This window comes from Vicia villosa, linkage group LG4, assembly GCF_029867415.1.
Source record: "Vicia villosa cultivar HV-30 ecotype Madison, WI linkage group LG4, Vvil1.0, whole genome shotgun sequence".
Lineage (NCBI taxonomy): Eukaryota > Viridiplantae > Streptophyta > Magnoliopsida > Fabales > Fabaceae > Vicia > Vicia villosa.
In genome coordinates, this window is record NC_081183.1 from 154,106,098 (window position 1) to 154,122,000 (window position 15,903).

General features: G+C 36.8%; 2 protein-coding genes across 2 annotated transcripts; both read right to left on the reverse strand.

The window, feature by feature from the left end:
* Window positions 1-7,969: 7,969 nt before the first annotated feature.
* Window positions 7,970-10,880, reverse strand: LOC131600002 (guanylate kinase 1-like). Its single transcript, XM_058872237.1, has 10 exons — window positions 10,648-10,880; window positions 10,515-10,543; window positions 10,214-10,321; window positions 10,013-10,086; window positions 9,804-9,930; window positions 9,120-9,482; window positions 8,831-8,952; window positions 8,623-8,758; window positions 8,390-8,529; window positions 7,970-8,310 (listed from the first exon to the last, which is right to left on the reverse strand). Exons 2-10 carry the CDS (start codon window positions 10,515-10,517, stop codon window positions 8,217-8,219), a joined length of 1,167 nt encoding a protein of 388 aa, XP_058728220.1. The 5' UTR covers window positions 10,518-10,543; window positions 10,648-10,880; the 3' UTR covers window positions 7,970-8,216.
* A 3,312-nt stretch (window positions 10,881-14,192) lies between these two features.
* LOC131598118 (uncharacterized) lies at window positions 14,193-14,822 on the reverse strand. Its single transcript, XM_058870749.1, has 2 exons — window positions 14,457-14,822; window positions 14,193-14,342 (listed from the first exon to the last, which is right to left on the reverse strand). Exons 1-2 carry the CDS (start codon window positions 14,820-14,822, stop codon window positions 14,193-14,195), a joined length of 516 nt encoding a protein of 171 aa, XP_058726732.1.
* Window positions 14,823-15,903: the final 1,081 nt, after the last annotated feature.

The window sequence follows — 15,903 nt, forward strand, 5'->3', positions numbered from 1 at the left end:
ATAAAGGATTTGATGAATTCGACATGGAAATTCATGAGAATCAAAAGATGATTCCCACATATGATGTTGTTATTCTGGTGCGGCACAAAAGATTGGTGACATGTTGATACGAAGCTCTCTGGTACGGTAGTGCATGTCTCCGATACTCTGAAACGGCGGTGTGTCTGTAAGATTAACACTCCAACACTCAAATCAATGAGGTCATAAAAGTATAACTTGCAATAGTGAATGAAATTGTACTTATTATAGTGTGTATACTAGTTTATATATGATTAAAGGTTAAAATTGCTTTCGGTTGATGCAACATAGAAGGCTAGAGATCTTTAGATTGGATCCAATGACTGATGATGAGCAAATAAATTGAAATTGATATGGAGCCTTCTGACGGGACTCCACGTGTCCATCGTTCTTCTGTGATGATATTTTGAATTGGACCTTTGGTGTTAGATCGGTCTTGTTAGGCTACTTGGCTGACCTAAAATAGGGATCGAATTGATCAGACTTTAAATAATAGTATTAAGAAATAAAACTAAATAAATTAATAAAATGTTGCTAGGTTAATCGGATGTCATTATTGCAACTATCGATAACCAACAGAGGCTAACTTAGTAGTTATGTTTAAGGAATTATACTAGGTAAATTCATAGGTATTCACGATAAGTAGTTGGGTATCAGCACATTTAGTATAAATTAATTAAAATATTTAATTTATTTTAAAATTAAAATAATTTAAACGGTGATATGAAAATGAATAACTTTGTTTGATTGGATGAGGGTACCGGTACCCAACTAAACTCAAAGTTATCAGAGTATTCACAGTTTTACTATTGTTACTGTGTAATCCTTGTTGAAAATAATGTATACTTTGTTTAAATCAATAAAAAATCTCACAACAATATTGTTGTGAATTCAATGCCAAGAACAAAGTATAAAATAAGGGATGAATAAAGGACAAGGAAGAAGAGGAGAACACAAATATTGGTTATAACTGCTATTCTTTTACTTTCTCTTAAAACAAGATTACAAGTTTACAAGAATAACAAATAACCTCTCTCACCCTAAATTAGGATTTGCAGCTTAGCAATGATGAGAGACTAGTATGCTATTTATAATAAAATCTAACATACTAACTAATGGGAATTTTCCACAAGGCCCATTAGACAAGCCAACTTAATAAACAAGCTAACTTAACAAATTAGGGTTTAAACACTAAAACCTAATTTAACATGCTAACAACCCTAGCATCTTCGACACAAGCATGTGAACAACCTTCGACTTCATGCTTAACCCTGTCGAACCAAGAAGCTACCCTTCGACCATACTAGAGTTCGATCCAATATCTCACAAATCTCCACCTTGGATCTAACTCTACAACATCAAGGAAACAAACTAGCTTTCTTCGTGCAGCTTTATCAACTGCATACAGTGGAAAAACTTGCAACTCGGCAATGTCTTGGTGATCATATCAGCAGCATTGTCTTCAGTCGAAACCTTCAGCACTTGGACTTCTCCACGCTCGATTACTCCTCTGACGAAATGCAGCCTCACATCAATGTGCTTAGTTCGCTCATGATAGGCTGAATTCTTCGACAGGTGTATTGCACTTTGACTATCACATTTAACAGTGATACCTCGACCTTGAAGTTTTAGCTCCTTCCCAAAACCTTCAAGCCACAATGCTTCTTTCACAGCTTCAGTTAGGGCAATATACTCCGCTTCAGTGGTTGATAGAGCAACAACCTTCTGAAGTGTTGCTTTCTAACTAATTGCAGTGCCAAACATAGTGAAAATATATCCAGAAATAGATTTTCTGGAATCCATACAACCTGCATAATCAGAGTCGACATATCCTTCTATTACTGCTTTACTATCTTCACCCAAGGCTCCACCATAAATTAGGACTCTATTCAGAGACCCATTTATGTACCTTAAAATCCACTTCAATGCTTGCCAGTGAGCCTTTCCAGGGTTCGCCATGTACCTGCTTACAAGACTTACTGCATATGCTATGTCGGGTCTAGTACAGACCATAGCATACATCAAAGAACCAACTATATTAGCATATGGGATGCTATTCATATAGGCTCTTTCGACATTAGGACTGGGACACTGATCAATACTCAGCTTGAATTGAGGGTTTGTTGGAGTCACAACTGGCTTCGAATTCGACATACCAAACTTTTCGAGAATCTTCCGTAGATATGCCTCTTGAGATAAGCATAACTTCGACTTCTTTCTATCTCTTCGAATGTCAATTCCAAGAATCCTGGAAGCAGCTCCCAGATCCTTCATATCGAACTCCTTATTGAGTTCAGCCTTCACCCTCGTCACATCTTCAACATTGTTGCTTGCTATGAGAATATCATCCACATAAAGCAACAAAATAACAAATTAATTACCAGGTCGAAATCTGAAGTAAACGCAGTGGTCGAATTGACTTCTAATGAAACTTATGCGTGCCATGAACTTGTTGAATCTCCTATTCCACTGTCGAGGAGATTGTTTCAGCCCATACAAAGATCTCTTTAACTTGCACACATAATCTTCCTTCCCCTTTTCGACATACCCTTCAGGTTGCCTCATCATGATCGTTTCATCTAGATCACCATACAAGAATGCAATCTTCACATCCATCTGTTCCAGTCAGTGTTTTAAAAACCGGACCGGTCATCGAACCGGTGAGGGTACTGGGTCACTGGTTTATCGGTCGAACCACTGGGTCACTGGTCGAACCGCACGACCAAACCGGATTAAACCGGATAACTCGGTTGAATAGACCTGTCATTATATAGGTATAAAACCGGTCGAACCGGATGATTAAGTCTCTAAAAAAATATAACTACCTTTTAAATTTTTTAAAAATATCATATCATAAATTCGCAATTTCATAACTTACATTCAAATTTTAAACAAAGGTACCAAAGTCTAATTGCAAACAAAGTCTAATTACAACATAATCTAAACAAAGTCTAATTACAACATAATCTAATTGAATAGTTTATAACAAAATAACTCCAATATGTACCAAATTTAATTCAAAATAGGATCCTCCTAAAAAGAAAATCAAATAAAATTCAATATGTTTATGCTATTTAAGAAAATTTAGTAGCAAAGATACAAATAGACAATAAAGTTTTTAATTTGTCACTGACGAAAAAAACAATGTGAGAATGCTATTTAAGTAATACACTACTAAATATATTAAAAAAAAAAATTAAAAGAAATGTTAAAAAAAAAATTTTAAAAAAAAAGTTAAAAAAAAGTTTAAAAAAAAAAAAACAAAAAAAAAGCAATTAAACCGCCGGTTTTCCGGTTTTCTCAGTTTTTCCGGTTTACACCGGTTCCCACCGGTTTGATGGCATATCCGATCCGACTATTGAACCAGACCGGTTACCTGGCCGGTTCCCGGTTCGATCGGTCCGACCGGCCGGTCCGATTCGGTTTTTAAAACACTGGTTCCAGTTCAAGATCGAACTGTGCCACCATGGCAAGCAACATTCGAATGGACCTATGCTTCACAACAGGAGAAAACACATCATTGAAGTCGACACCTTCTTTCTGAGTGAAACCCCTTGCAACTAACCTTGCCTTGTATCTTTTCGACGTCACTCCTTCAATTCCTTCCTTAACTTTGAAAATCCATTTACAGCTGACTAACCTTGCCCCAGTAGGTTTCTTGATCAGTTCCCAAGTATGATTATCATGAAGAGATTTCATCTCATCATCCATGGCTTTCAACCATTCAGTCTTATTTCGACTCCTCATAACTTCCTTGTAGTCTCTAGGTTCTTCGTCTAAAACCTCACTTACAGAGATTAAGGCATAAGTTATAAGATCTGCATACTCAAGTCTCTGAGGTGCCTTGATGACTCTTCTCGACCTATCTCTCGACAATAGGTAGTCATCGTCAGTTTCCTCAACTTCCTCAGCATCTTCTGCTTCTTCTTTGACTTCATCAGGGATATGCAATTCAGCATCAACATGCTCCACCTCAACAGGAATCTCTACCTGTTCCAGCTCTTCGTCAGATGTTTCTGTACTTCGATCAACATCATCAGTTTTCTTAAAAGCCATTTCAGCTTCATTGAAAACTACATCTCGACTGGTGATACACCTCCTGTGACCTGGCTCTAGGCACCATAGCCAATAAGCTTTGACTCCTTCTGGGTATCCCATGAACATGCATTTTAGAGCTCTAGGTTCGACCTTGTCTTGCCTAATGTGAGCATAGGCTACGCAGCCAAATACTCTCAGTTTGTCGAGATCTGGTGGATGTCCCGACCAAACTTCTTCATGTGTCTTCATATCTAACGCTGTCGAAGGACATCTGTTTATCAGATATGTTGCTGTCGAAACAGCCTCAGCCCAGAACACCTTCGTTAACCCCGCACTAGTCAACATGCATCTGACTCTCTCCAAAATAGTTCGATTAAACCTTTCAGCCAACCATTTTGCTGTGGAGTACCTGTAGTAGTTCTATGCCTTGCAATACCAGAGGCAGCACAAAAACTGTCGAATGCCTCATTGCAAAATTCAAGGCCATTGTCGGTTCTCAACCTCTTGACCTTTCTGCCAGTCTGATTTTCAACCAGAGTCTTCCAACTTTTGAAATTCTCAAAAGTTTCATCCTTAGTCTTCTGGATGAATACCCATAATTTTTTGGAATAATCATCTACTATGGATAGAAAATACCTTGCTCCTGAATGTGATGGACACCTTGCAGGCCCCCAAAGATAAGCATGGATGTAATCAAGGGATCCATGTGTTCTTTGTTTGCCTTTGTTGAACTTCACTCTGCAAGATTTTCCAAGTACACAGGGTTCACAAAACTTCAGCTTTTCGACTTTGTCTCCACTAAGCAGATTTTGTTTCCCTAATTCGACCAGACCCCTTTCACTGACATGGCCCAATCTCATGTGCCAGATTTCTGTTTTCGACAAAGGTTTCGTGGATGCAACATTTGTCGAACCACTTACAACTTCAGCCTCAAGGGTATACAAGCCTTGTTTCTTCACGCCTCTCAAGACTTCCTTCGAACCCTTCATGACTCTTAGGATACTTTTCTCTCATTGGAAAACATATCCTTTCTTGTCGAATTCACCAAGAGAAAGCAGTTTTCTCTTCAAATCAGGAACATACCTGACTTCAGTCAACAACCTTATTGACTCATCATGGAGCTTGAATCTCACAGATCCAACACCTGCAATCTTGCAAGCCTTGTTGTTTCCCAGCAATATTGATCCACCATCTTGATCACATAATTCCTCGAACAAGTCTTTGTTTGGAGTCATGTGCCAAGTGCAACCTGAATCCATAATCCACTCCTTCTTAGAGTCACTGCTTGAAACCACAAGTACATCAGATGATTCGAAATCATCTTGAACAATGGCAGCGTTGCCATTATCCTTACCTCCATGATATTTCAGGCGTTCAGGGCACACCTTTCTTGTGTGACCCTCCTTCTTACAATGGTAGCATCGAATGCCAGATGTTTCGCCACTGTAAGAGGTTTATGCTCCTTTCGTTCATTCAAGTCTTTAGAGTACAAGGCTGATTGAACTTCTTCAAACGTCAGGGACTCCCTTCCATACAAGAGAGTTTCTTTGAAGTGAGCATGTGATCGAGGCAAAGAACACAATAGTAACAGCGCTTGATCTTCATCATCGATCTTCACATCAATATTTTCAAGATCAAGAATCAGCTTGTTGAACATACCCAACTGCTCAGCCAATACTTTGTCTTCAATCATCTTGAATGAATACAAAGCTTGCTTCAGGTAGAGTCGATTTACCAGCGATTTGGTCATATACAAACTTTCAAGTTTCACACATAACCCTGATGCCGTCGTCTCCTTTGATACCTGCCGGAGAACCTTATCACCAAGGCTCAACAAAATTGCGTTGTGTGCTTTCTCGATCATATTCGTCTTCTCCGCTGCCGTCAATTCTACATTCATGACTGCCTCTCCCTTCAATGCTTCCAAACAACCCTGCTGAACCAGTAGGGCTTTCATCTTCAAGCGCCACAGACCGAAATCATTCACTCCGGTGAACTTTTCAATCTCATACTTTGTTGAAGGCATCTTCTCCACGCTCACCGCACCAATTTGTTGTGAATTCAATGCCAAGAACGAAGTATAAAATAAGGGATGAATAAAGGACAAGGAAGAAGAGGAGAACACAAATATTGGTTATAACTGCTATTCTTTTACTTTCTCTTAAAACAAGATTACAAGTTTACAAGAATAACAAATAACCTCTCTCACCCTAAATTAGGATTTGCAACTTAGCAATGTTGAGAGACTAGTATGCTATTTATAATAAAACCTAACATACTAACTAATGGGTATTTTCCACAAGGCCCATTACACAAACCAACTTAATAAACAAGCTAACTTAACAAATTAGGATTTAAACACTAAAACCTAATTTAACATGCTAACAACCCTAACATCTTCGACACAAGCATGTGAACAACCTTCGACTTCATGCTTAACCCTGTCGAACCAAGAAGCTACCCTTCGGCCATACTAGAGTTCGATCCAATATCTCACAAATATATTTATAAATATAAGTATTATTTATGGAATAGACTTTGAAGAAAATAGTAAAAGACGTTACATTTTTTAACATGAATCCTAAGTCATTCATTATAAATCATTAGCATGGGAATGTTTAACCAAACTTCTAGCTTTGGATGGATGGATGCAGAAAATATTCAGACATAAAATCATGTATACAGTGAGTTTCAAACAAAATTTGTCAGAAAACAATATGAACGTGATTGTGGTCCTGGAAAACAAAGATTTACTATTGCCAAAACTGCATTTTGTTCCAGACACAAATTTTGTCAGAGGATAGATGGATTGTTTTATTAGAAGAATTATTGAATATAGCATAAGGGCTAACAATAGAACAATACTTACTACTAGCTATCAAAATAAATGTCATTATGACAAAGACAATTTATTTTAAAATAAATATTATTTTCTTCTTTTTATTATAACAAATATTTTTTATTTTTTCTAATTAATAATATATGATTTCTAAAATATTATATTTTATTATACATTTGTGATGGTGAAAAATTCATTAATAACTAATAAAATTAAGTTAGTAAAATTTTTATTTTTAGTGAACATATCACATATCAAACAATTATGTGAATATATTTTTTTCAAGCAACTCTCAGGTCCAAAGTTCATAAGGTCAAATTCAAACCATCCTATAAGTACTAACTACTAATGCTAAAATAGGTATGACTTTTCTTACCGATGGTTCAATGCATCTCTATTATTCAAAAATTGATTTGGATATTGGAATGTTAGTATTGCAGATTCACCAACACCACCACATCGGAGAAAGGCGCACCACCTCATCGTGGAGCTGCAAAGCCGTTTCTAATTTCGGAACACAACAACAGAGTATGCAATTTTGTACCACATTTGATTTTGTTTCTCAACATCAAGAATGGAGAGTTTAAGTCAAATTATTTTAATTAAGTATAATCAATTACTAAACTCGTAAATTTGTAGAGTTAATCTCATATTAAAATTAATATATACATAACATTATAATTATATAAAATCATTAATATATTAATAATTTTAATTTAATAGTAAAATAAAAACATACTAAATTATATATCAAAGTGTCATAATCATATCAAACTATATAAATTTTCCCAAAAATATCATAAAAATATAAGTTCAGAGTTTAACAACCTTCCAAGACATTATTAACTCATTTGAATATTAACTCGAGAATTAACCTTCCACAACATTTGTTGCGAAGTTTCAAACTTTGCAACAAAAAAAAAGAGAGAGAAATAGCAAAATTTCCAATATATTTTCAGTCCCTGCAAAATTACATATGCGTCATGCAGAACAACATAAAAAATTGCAGAAAAATTAATACCATTGCTAAAATGACAATCACAAAACCAACAAAGGCTTCGAAGGAGACCAAAATTTCAACGAATTTATATAAGTTTCATCAATGTTTTGCTTTCATTGTTGATGGAATAAACTATCGCCGCAAAAATGATAAATAATCTCTCACTCTGTAGGAAACTCTCCGAATCAAAATCAATTGTCATAAGAATCAAAGACCAAGGTATGGAAGGAAAAAAAATTAAGAAATGAACCCAGTGCCTCGTCGAGTATCACATTTTCTGAAGTTTATCATCTATATGAAACGAGAAAAAACCAGCAAAACTCATCGAATGTGAAGTTGTCCCATACGAACGAAATCCAGCCCTCTTGTCCTACCAGGTGCACCGCCTTTAAGTGAGGACACGTCTAACATTATCCTGTTCAGCCAAACACAGTGTTAGTACTTGATCTACTACTCCTGGTTGCTTATAAGTAAATGTGTTTCACAAGGCTTACATGTTCTCTAGTTCTAAAGAGTTGCGGTATATGATGATTTTGTCATCAAGTTTGGTTACTGAATAATCCACTGGGAGATTGAACTCTCTTGCAGCTGGATTAGGTGGAGGAGTGACATAACCATCAAGTCCCAATAATTTCTGTACAGAAGAATATTGCATATAAGGATGTTTAACCGTTTAAAGAAATCGAGTTGATGTAATGATGTTTGCAGGAAGGAATCTGAGAGTTACCTTTAGACTATCATAGCACTCGTCAAGTTTGTCATTGTATAAGATGAAATCAAATATGCCTGATGACTTCCCTTGCTCAATCTCAGCCTGAGCATTTCGTAATCGTTTTAGGATCTGTTCTTCTGTCTCCGTTCCTCTGCTCAAAACAATTAGGATTTAGACTAATCTGAGAGGTAACAGGCATGTGTAAGAAGGAGCGATTACTCACCTTTCACGAAGACGCTTCTCCAGCTCTTCCATTGACGGGGGACAGATAAAGATGAATATGGCTTCAAGAGAACTAGCCCTCACAGATCTTGCCCCTTGAACATCAATGTCAAGAATACACCTCTGAACATGATTCAAAAATTAAAAAGATTTCAATATCTTCGATGAGAAAGAATGAAATGTAACATTAAGCTAATTCTCAAAAGTTGATTTGATATGAATGCACCATCTATCATCAAAAAGTTCAACATTCTAAATAAAACCAAGGCCTGCGAGTAAAAGGAACTTACTTTCCCTGCATCTGATACCATTTCAACAGCCTCGACACTGGTCCCATACAGATTACCATGCACAGAAGCAAACTCGAGAAACTTTCCGTCTTCGATCTCTTTCTCCATAATACTCTTGTCAGTAAAATGATAATGGACTCCATCTTTCTCCATTCCTCTTGCGGCGCGGGTTGTGTGGCTCACAGAGAAACCAAACATGGATGGAAATTCCTTCATGAGCATTGATATCAATGTTCCTTTACCTACTCCAGAAGGACCACTAATAACAACAGGTTTCTCAACATTTCCTATCACACCCTTACTCCATGCAACAACCTCAGTCCCCAATTTCTTTTTCTGTTGCCTCACATATTGAGTGTCTACCTACCAACATTACAAAAATGAAAAATTTGACATCTATTAGGCATTTTAACATCGGAATCTACTATAGCTTCAGATCATAAAATTGCGGTTTGTTCAAATTATGCAATGTAACAGTGCTATAACACCACTGTAGATGCTATTCGAAAATATTTTGTTCTTAATAGTGTATCACAGAACATTAGGGGCATGTTCAAATTCCTGTATGCTATAATGCTATAGTGCAGCTATAGCTGCTATTTAACAACACTGCTTCGAAGATTCTATGCATTAATAGTTCTTTCTGTGGTATTAGATTAAAGACTAGGGTTTGAAAGCACTAACCTCCAGAAACCAAGTATGATCATCTGGCTTAGGATTCTTCTTAAGAACTACGATTCGGTCTTTCAATAACACTGCTGAGTGGCCTTCGCATGACAAGGGTTTAGTGCCTAGCACAGTTGGATTAACCCTACAAATTAAAAAGGATATCAGAACAATAGCATGAAAGAGAAAAAAGAAAACTGAAATCAAACCAGAAGCCTCCGACTAACCATTCACCGAGACACTTGTCGAAAACTCGAACATCAATGGACAGAGTTTCATTATCAGCTCCACCAATGACATACTGTTAAAGAAACAAAGGTCCATCTTTTGTTTCAAATAGAGGGTTGATTATGTACAAATCTAATCAATAAGTAGTAACATATTGAAAGTTGATGTTCATAGTCTACTATATGATCAATATTCAATACCGTTTTATTGCCGACAGTGGTAGATGTTTGGAAAGTTCCGTCTTTTAATTCAGAAGCATTACTAGTTCCATTCTGCTGGTCTTGATGAATGAGAATTGGTGCTTCTCCCTGTTGATCATAATAGGGTTTCATAAATCAATTCAAAATCATAAGCTAACTGCATTCCTAATTGTTTTTAAGTATGAAGCACGGACATCAGAAACATATGACACACAATTTTCAGACACAGACACGTATTTTTTCAGAGAAGTTTATACTGGTTTTAAATCAGTCTAATCCTCCAAAGAAAGTAGATACTTACCATAAAGAAATTTTCTCCTGAATAAAATCCTAACCAAAATGCATAAACAAAGGTTAATAATATTAAGAAAAATCAATCAACAATATATAAAAATGGCTAAAAAAGGTGAAACATGAAAGAGATTTAGTAGTACCAGAAAAGAACAAACAAAGTGTGTATGGTTTTTTTGGGAGGTGACAGGTTGTGTTCACCTGTTAAAAGGTATTAAAGTGAAAATTGTATTGTTTTTGAATGCTTAGAAATTGGGGAAGAGGAGAGAGTGGCGGCAGAGGAAGGAATGGGTTTTCATATTTGTAGGCGGAATGAGAGAAAGAGGGTTTTTATTGGATCTCATTTGATTCATGAACCGGGAACACCGGCTTTCGTTTTTTCCTAACGTGCTAATCAATTTTTTTATTTATTAAGATCTCTTAACCCATGGTTATCAACTACCATTTAAACTATCATATTCACCTTCAATATTCATCATATTATCTCCATTTATTTAAAATGTAATGATTCAAATTCATTTTCATAAATAATTATCTCATATATATATATATATATATATATATATATATATATATATATATATATATATATATATATATATATATATAGTGTATCCGGTGAGAACTAATATCTATTGTAAGAAACGAAAACTAATGATATCAATCATCGGATTTAATTAACGCTTAAGATTTATTTATTCTATATAGAGATCACCTTATTGAATATCTTCTATTATACTTAAGAATTTAATAAGAGAATCTTCCCATAAACATTTTTTTATTTGTTATTCTAATATTTAGTATAAATTAAGGACTAACTTCTTTTCTATTTTTTGATTTCACAAAATTAAATAAATAACAAAATGTAAATTTTTAATTTTCCCAAACATCCAATATGCACCACAATTATTATAATATTATTAAAATGGTGGAATTTATTTGAAATTGTCCGAATTATAGAATTCGGAGATGTATCTCCGAAAACATCAATGGAGGGTGTTTTCGGAGATGCATCTCCGAAAACACCAATTTCACATTTTTTTGTGTTTCGGAAATGTATCTCCGAAATATGCAGAAATCTATTTGTTTTTTGTTTAAGGTTTACAATATTTAGTCCCGTATTCTATTTTAAACGATAATGCAAAAAGCAATGCTTAATGTAAATAGTGCTTGATATAAACTAAATATAACACGCAAATTGGAATAAAATACTAATAATAATAATAAAATATATATATATATATATATATATATATATATATATATATATATATATATATATATATATATATATATATATATATATATATATATATATATATATATATATAACATTGTACGGAGATGTCAAAATAATACAACCCGAACACAAAAAAGTCAAGACTCAAAAATAAATAGGCAATAGCTACTAGGTATGCCTAACCCTAACGCCCTGGAACCTCCTATGCTTGGTATATGCCGCCGCACCGTCCGCGTCACCGACATTCCTCTCCACAATGACAACCGCCTCTGGACCGTCGTGCGCGATGATACTCGGTCAGTGCATCCCGTCCAAGCATCTCTATCCGTTGGCATATCGATAGGAGATCAGTGGCATGGTCATCCTCAGCCGGCTGGTTCTCCAAGATCTCCTCATATGCTAGCCAAGGAGCTTCGGGAGCGTCGGGTGTCATCAGAGGATGTGACACCTAATAGAACAATGTCACGTACCCCTCTACACAGTGCCACTCCTGGGTGACCTCCATACGCCGATACTCCTCCGGGACCATATGATGCGCTCCGTTCTCAAATATAGCAGTGAGCTCCACTCAGGTAACTGTGTCGAGAGCAACCTCAAAAGGTGACCTCGGTATCATCTGCACGCGTCCAAACTACCTCATGCACCGCTCTGGCAGATACCTCACCATGATGTTGGCCCCATACGCCAATCATCCTGAGTATAAAGCGATGCGATCGAGTGGGACAACATCAGTGTAGTCAGTGAATGACATCCAACGAATGTCATCGTGAGCTGTGCGGTCGAGGTACCCGCGATATGGTCCCACTGCATTGTTTCCCCTTTGGATAACGTATCGGACGACCCTAGGAAAAGCGTCATCGTACGCAGGATCAATGGCGAAGCCGTGGATGCGTGGGACGTAGGAGATGATCCAGCCTTGAAACACAAACACGATAATGTATTAAAAATAAATATGAACCATAAATAAATGTGAAACAATTAAAAGGAAACGTACCGTCAAGAGTGTGGCAGATCCAGTCAATTGCCTGGTCCTAGGGGTGATCAAAACCAAACCAACCCAATAGAAAACCGCAAATCAAACCAAACCAAACCGAAACCGCAAAAAACCGCATTTGGTTCGGATTAGTTTGGGTCAGTTTTTACAAAACCGCACGGTTCGGTTCGGTTTGCGGTTTGTATTTTGTAAACCGAACCAAACCGAATCAAACCGCACTATGTTACAACCTAAATTTTACTAACTCACATCCAATCCAAACTTAAACTTATTATACATTAGCATTATGATTACGAACAATTTTCTCATCCTTACACATATAATTTCAGTCCCGATCGTCTAAAATCTCTAATAACATTATCGCACCTTCTTTGCCACATACATCTTCCTTCTTCTTCTATAATCTCCACCCTCTTATATTATTTCTTTTTCACCTTCTCATTTTTATGTAAATGTTCCGTATTTCAGTTTCGTTTTTATCGCATATCTTCTCTAATCTCTCAACACTTTTTTTCTTTTTCACTTTCACTAATCTTTCGTCTCTTCTATTTTTTTGTTTCGTTATAATAATTTTTATATTGTTTTATGCTATTATTTTATGTTTAATATTCCACTTTTGTCTAATTTAATTTTTACATATTAAATGGAAAATTGTTGTCAAAATATGACGAGTTTTGTTGTTATTTGATAGTGTATGAATATATAAATATAAAATTATGTTATCATCTATATGTGTATGTATGGCTCAATAAAATATTTGTAAAAAACCGAACCAACCGAACCGAACCAAACCGCATTAGTTTGGTTTGGTTTGGTTCGGATTTTTTTTAAAAGCCAACCGAACCAAACCAAACCGCACTATTTTTTCTCTTGCGGTTCGGATGATTTTTTTCGTCAAAACCGCTCAAACCGCACCGCGAGCACCCCTACCTGGTCCTCCAGTTGGAGGCTTCATTCAGCTTTTGATATAAGTATACCAGAATAGCTGACCCCCAGTTCCACTGGTGAATGGTAGTCAGGTCCATGAAGTAGCGGAGATAAGTCACGTCGAAGTAGGTTGCATTCTTGTCCACAAAGAGTGTAGTGCCTATCAAGAACATGAACCAGTACCGGAAAGCGCAAGCACGGTGATACTCCGCAAAAAGCTCGTCCCCCTCCTGCTCGGACTTGGCCGTTGCCACCAAGTGGTTCTCATACAACCCTCTCAAGCTGGAGAATTGGATACGAGCCCCATTCTTCGTCCGGCACTCAAAATCAGCCATGTGTAGGTCCATACCCAGATAGTCAACCATCAACTCGATCGCCTCGACCCTCTATATCCGGGAATGGTGCAGTAGTCTCCCTCTGATCGGCAGGTGGAGCAGACAATGAACATCATGCAAGGTGATCGTCAACTCCCCAACTGGTAAGTGGAAAGAATATGTCTCCATATGCCATCGCTCCACGAAAGCCCCCTACATGTCGTGGCTGATAGTGGTATACCCGGTCATGCATAACTCACTGAGACCGGAAGCAGTCACCACATCATTAAACCACTGCGCCTCTGGTTTAAACAGATCAAAAATCTTCCACGCGTGATTCACCATTTTTAGCGTCGCCCTTTCCTGTTACAACAAAAACAAAAACAAAAAAGATTGTTAAAAAGCTGAAGAAAATGTGAAATAAAAAGCTGAATAAAAAACAGTTAAATAATAAAGTCGTTTAAATTAAAAAAAAACCTTTCCCTCCCAGACATGTCGAGCGACGTGCTCGTGGTAGGAAATCGGCACGGAAATGTCCCTAGGACCCCCCAGGAAGCCATCCTCCTCCTCCTCTTCCTCCCCGTGCGAAGGGTCAGCATCAGGTATCTCCTCATCATCCTGGTATCTCACCTCCTCCTCCTCCCGTACCTCCTCCTGCCGAGAAGAAGACACCCGAGTCAGCCGACTCCTTGATCCAGATGAGGAACCAGCCTCATCCATCAAGACGATTACTGGTACTCTACCCCATCCCTGCGTCGATTCCAGCTGTGCCGCCCGCTCACGTCTAGCCGACGCTCTATGTGTCTCTCTGCCTTGTCTAAGTCGTGCGGGGTTGCCTGCCATTTTCCTGAAAAAATTGAAATCCATTAGAATGTGAATCACTCAAGAAAATAAAAGAAAGACATTTCTGGGTAAATTTCGGAAGTACATTTCCGAAACTGGTCAGAGAGGTGTTTTCAGAAATGCACTTCCGAAACCCCCCTACGACACCATTTTTGCAGAACTTGAAATCCTTGCCCTAATGCATCAAAATCAAATTTTTACTAATTTCTAACACCCCTAACATATCCAGTGACATATAATAACTTAAATGTACTACATTATACTGATTTCTAACACCCCTAATATCAATTTCAATCCTAAATTGAAAGTTTTAAAAACTTACAGATTTGTGGTGTTGTTGGAGGTGCTTTAGAAGTGGTCTATGAGCCTTTGGATAGCAAATTGATGGTCTTTGAAGTAGCCTTTGGTGCTTCTGCAAATGCTTGAGTGGTAATTTGAAGGTTTGAAATATTTAGGGTAAAATGGAAATGGGGGAGGCTGTTTTGTTTAAACAGTAAAACGCGCATTTTTTCGGAAATGCATCTCCGAAATGTTGTTTTCGGAGATGTATTTCCGAAATATTTTTTTAAGTGAAAAAAAAAAAGTTTTCGGAGATGCATTTCTGAAATAAAGGGGTATTCTGGGAAATTCACCGCGATGACCAAGAAGAGAATGGGGTCTTTAAAGAAATTCTCTTTAGAAAAGCTAAAGCCTACAAAGAGCCTATCCAATCCATTATTCACAATAATTTGAAGAAAAAAAAGGTTCACTTCAAGATCATGTTCTCATAATAATGCAATAGATCGATAGAATATTATCTTTTCACAAATAAGAGAATCATCTGATGACATGCTCCTTAAAAGTCAAATTTCTGAAGAATTAATGTTTACTAGCTCCAACATTGTGAATATTGACTTTGGTGTTCTTCGTCAACCTGAAGTTATGAAACGTACAAATGATGAGGCTAGTTGAGTTAATACTAAATAGCTCTGAGTTTTCCTCTTGCTTGTTACATGATATATCTAGAGAGAAATTAGGAAGTTCTACCTTAGAAGATATAAATTTAACCGTTGACCAACGGAATTTAACATCAATAGTTCAA